Source organism: Lepus europaeus, chromosome 11, assembly GCF_033115175.1.
Source record: "Lepus europaeus isolate LE1 chromosome 11, mLepTim1.pri, whole genome shotgun sequence".
NCBI lineage: Eukaryota > Metazoa > Chordata > Mammalia > Lagomorpha > Leporidae > Lepus > Lepus europaeus.
Genome location: NC_084837.1, coordinates 75,486,957 through 75,491,533, shown reverse-complemented (window position 1 = coordinate 75,491,533; position 4,577 = coordinate 75,486,957). Strand labels below are relative to the sequence as shown.

The 4,577-nt window shown below is 40.1% G+C and overlaps 1 protein-coding gene across 1 annotated transcript; it reads left to right on the top strand.

Annotated features, from left to right (window-relative positions):
* Window positions 1–619: 619 nt before the first annotated feature.
* On the top strand, window positions 620–1,230 carry LOC133769570 (ubiquitin-fold modifier 1-like). Its single transcript, XM_062204779.1, has one exon. It carries the CDS (start codon window positions 678–680, stop codon window positions 933–935), a length of 258 nt encoding a protein of 85 aa, XP_062060763.1. The 5' UTR covers window positions 620–677; the 3' UTR covers window positions 936–1,230.
* The last annotated feature ends 3,347 nt before the right edge of the window (window positions 1,231–4,577 follow it).

Here is a 4,577-nt window from a genome sequence, read left to right as displayed (position 1 = left end):
CCAGTATGGAAGTATCAACATTATCCATTTAACCCAGAAATAAGTACTGGGTGCTGGCTCTGCATTGTGACCTGTGCCAGGTTTGTGGGAAACAGCGGTCAGTAAAGTAGCAACAGGCCAACAGGCCCTGCTCTCTGTAAGATGGGAAAGAACGGCCATTTAGGCAAGTGGTTTCATTAAACAATAGTATTTTCTTTCCCCTCAAAGTGATTTCTTGATGCCTGTTCGGACTGGCACTGTTCCTTGTCATATATTCTGCTCTAACCCAAGACATCCCCACCTCTTTGTTGAACAGAACTTACTCTAATTCCCACCTACTTTTGCAGTAGGAAATGGTGTAATTCATCCCTTCCACGTCCAAGTTTCCTTCTGTCACCGGCCTGAGAGTGCCTGATGCAGGTGCCCTGTATGTTCATGGCCACCCCCTCTGTATGGCCTAACAAAGAACCCCAAGGATTCTGAGAAAGCAACAAATAAGCTCCTGTACTCTCTTCACAGCTACGCTACTTCCCCTTGCCCCACACACTTTCCTCTGTCCATAGCATTCCGGCTGGCCAGTAACCAGGATGTTTGCTATCTCTCTTCTTCAAAATGTAAAGAAAGGCGCTCTAGACAGCTGCGGAAGTGGGGCTTCCTGGCGGGGTTGGTGTGGAGTGTCGGTGCAGACCTGCTCTACCATGTCGAAAGTGTCCTTTAAGATCACGCTGACATCGGACCCGCGGCTGCCATACAAAGTACTCAGTGTTCCTGAAAGTACTGCTTTCACAGCAGTGTTAAAGTTTGCAGCAGAAGAATTTAAAGTTCCTGCAGCAACAAGTGCAATTATTACCAATGATGGTATAGGAATAAATCCTGCACAGACTGCTGGAAATGTTTTTCTAAAGCATGGTTCAGAACTCCGAATTATTCCTAGAGATCGTTTTGGAAGTTGTTAATGTCTGCCACTGGATCCATACCTGTCACAATAAATATTGATATGTTGTGTTGTTGAAAAATTGAAATCAGGCACTTAACATACTGTGAAAATACCAAGAGTCCATGAAAAATAATGAAAAGTCATTCTTCTCTCCCTTGTTTACACGTTGATGTGAAGAGGGAATGCTTAGGAATTGAGGTTATGACTACTATAGAAGGTCATAGTCTGATTGTTGCCTCAAAGCACAAGCAGGTAGTTCATCTGAAGTAAATGGATTCTCAAACTGGAACTGGAGGATTCTTCTGATAATTTTTTCTGAGAACATTTTGAAAATTAAATTTCGCTGATCTTAATGTTTGTGTTTGAGTTAAAAATATAGAAGGATTATGGATTATAAATGGCAGTTTGCTCCATAGCATCTGGTTTGCAGACTCAAATAATCTGAATCTTAAAGAATTTATAGTTCATGATGAAGGAAATAAACATCAGTGGATAAGTTAACTGTCTTAACGTCTTATTTAGGTTGTTTTTAAGTTTCAAAACTTCACTGTCATATAAATTTCAATTTGATATCAGAGAACTAAAAAATATCTTTGAACACGTTTGTTGATGTTCCACACCAAATAGTTTTATTATCCGCCTTTTGCAGGGATGGGAATCAACAGTATAGAAGCTTCCTTTGCTGTGTTCTGCATTCCTTTATCAAATAAAGCTTATTGAGGATAGTGTTTCTAAATAGCATTCAGAACTAATGTTGCCCAAAAATCTGAAATCTACAGCAATGTTAAAGGAAATGCTAGTGAGTTACACTTAACCTAAAGAAAACACTAAAATTAGTCACCCAACAGAATAAAGAGCCAGGAAAGGGAGAGTGGGGAAGCCCTCAGGCAAAGAGGAAAACAGCAAAGGGCAATAGTGCAGGGGAACAGCAAGTTGTCAAAAGAGGCCAGTTGAGTAGAACAAACTCCAGGAGGTATGTAGGGAAGATCTGAAAGGGGATACTGTTACCTGACAAAGACACACAGAAGGCCAGTAGAGAAAGCAGCTAAAGTGTTGGCCTTGTCAATGTACAGATTACAACATGTCCCTTAGGGCAATCCAAAGGATGATTTTATGTGTCCTTCCAGAGCAGTTCAGAATCTGCAGATCCTGAAAGACGGAGGTCCTAGTGATTCAGAATCCATGCTTGATCTGCTGTATTCTAAATGGTGAACTTACTGGGGAAGCATGTTCTTTGGAACTGGAAATACAGTAGGCTTCTAATAAATACTTGCTGAGTAATCCATAAATTAAGATCTATTTTTATCTTAGTAGGTCTCATTAGTTTCCTTCTCTCAGGCCCTTGGTTCTTTGAAAAAAATTAAAATGCAACAGAATCTTATGAATAGTGATGTCAACGGTTAAGTCTTGTTTGTAAACTCAACTGAACAGTAGGATTCTGCGTTACCAAAGGGAACTTTGCTGAGGTATACTACCAATGTTAAAGGGAGTTTTTAGAAAATCTGATGTTCAAAGGTCCTTGTTCCTTATAAATCAGGCGTCAGTTAACCACAACTTTGTGAATACCCTTTCCCTGAAATTTTTAGTTTGAGTATTTTCCAATATATTTGTAGTGAAAAATCTACTTGTAATATTACATTAAATAAATATATAATGTCCTGTGCCATTAAAAAAAATGTAAAGAAAGGCGCTCTCAAGCACTACTTTTCTTAATAATGATGTCAAACCCAGCAAACTGCTGCACTGTACCCCATTAGAATTATTCTAGCTCAGCAGGTTTTTTCCTCCCCACACCAAATATACTTAAGCATTCTACCTGTTTTTTCAGTGGGAACAACAGCAAAGACTTGCCCTCAAGGAAGTCTCAATCTAGGGGAGACAGAAGAGAAGGCAAGGGAAGGCATTAGAAATTCAGAGCAGCCTGGATGATGAGGAAGAGAGGTGTTGAGAAAGCCAAGCCTTGAGGCTCCCACACAGGTAACCAAACATTAAACCCACACCGACACATCTTGTCTGAAATTGAACTTACTTCATTTCTCCTGCAAAAGCTGCTCGAGGCTCTGTAATTAACCTAGAAGGAACCCCCGGGACTCCAAGTGTTTTATAAATAGTCTGATTATGACAAAAGCAGAGACCTGAGATCCAGGAGCTACACCTCCCCGCTAGAGAGGTGTAGAGATGTTCCTCAGACAGCCCCAGGCACAAAGCAGAAACCGAAAATGTAATCTTCTCCTTGGCGCACCGGGATTGCTACAAGGTGGATTTTGTGGTCATGTTTCAAATTCTAGGTGGGCTTTCTTCTGGTGGCCATGACACTGCTGTCCCACCATCCATAACCAACAGCTGACTCCTCAGGAGCCACAGACTGATTTCAGTAGGAATCTAAGAAAAATGTAATTAAGATAAATCTGCTAATTCTCAGGCATATGAAAAATGTACTGTATTTCATGCACAGAATTGATGTGTTACTTCCCCGTCAGCAGGATGCTGGCCTGGAATTGCTTTTCTGGAAAAGCACTGGATTTTGTATAACTGTAATCACTTTCCTTTTTTTTTTTTTTTTTTTTTTTTTTTTTTTTTTTTGACAGGCAGAGTGGACAGTGAGAGACAGAGAGAAAGGTCTTCCTTTACCGTTGGTTCACCCTGCAATGGCCGCTGTGGCTGGCGTGCTGCGGCTGTCGCACCGCGCTGATCCAAAGCCAGGAGCCAGGTGCTTCCTCCCGGTCTCCCATGCGGGTGCAGGGCCCAAGCACTCCACTTCCCTCCTAGGCCACAGCAGAGAGCTGGATTGGAAGAGGAGCAACCGGGATAGAATCCGGTGCCCCGACCGGGACTAGAACCCAGGGTGCCAGAGCCGCAGGCGGAGGATTAGCCTATTGAGCCACAGCGCCAGTCTGCAATTATTTTTCTACTCCTCTTTGAGACCAGTGTTTTTTTCTTTTGCAAGATGATGTGTTAGAAACCAGGGCTGGGGTCTTGGGACAGACTTAACTTACTTTCCAAAGGATCACGCCTACTAGCTCCCAAAACAAATAAAATTTATCAGACAACTATTCCTCATCATTAACATGGTGTTATTTATTTGACTAGGTGATACCTATTTAACTAAAATATCTGCTTAGCAACTTTAAATAGTCACAAGGTGTTAAACTTCAGAACAATTATGCTAGATACAATTTGGTATTTTGTAAAATATTAAGGAACAATTAAGGAGAACTTTTGAACATCTCCAATGAATCAAAATGAATATAAATCAATATTGTAAAATATAGCAAACAAAAGATGACAAATCTTAATCTCTAAGTATATCCTTACCTTTACACATCCATCATACTCAGCCTTCTTCCAGAGCTTACTTCCACAAATTAATTAATTCTTCACTAATATTTTAACTCTTGATCTATAAGAATATCCACTAGTTTTCAGATTGGTTGGCTTTATAACTCATTAATTGTCACAGGCATATAGTAATAGTTTTTTGTTAAAATATTAACAGGCTTTGCTGTTTGGTTCATTTTCATCTGACATTAAGCAGTGCAGTAAATAAGCTATACTCTAAGAATTCTAGATACTAAGAGATTTAATTCACAATGAAAGGTAAAACAATATGCTGATTAACTGAAAAGCAATCAAAAAAGTCACTCACTCAAAAATAAATTAC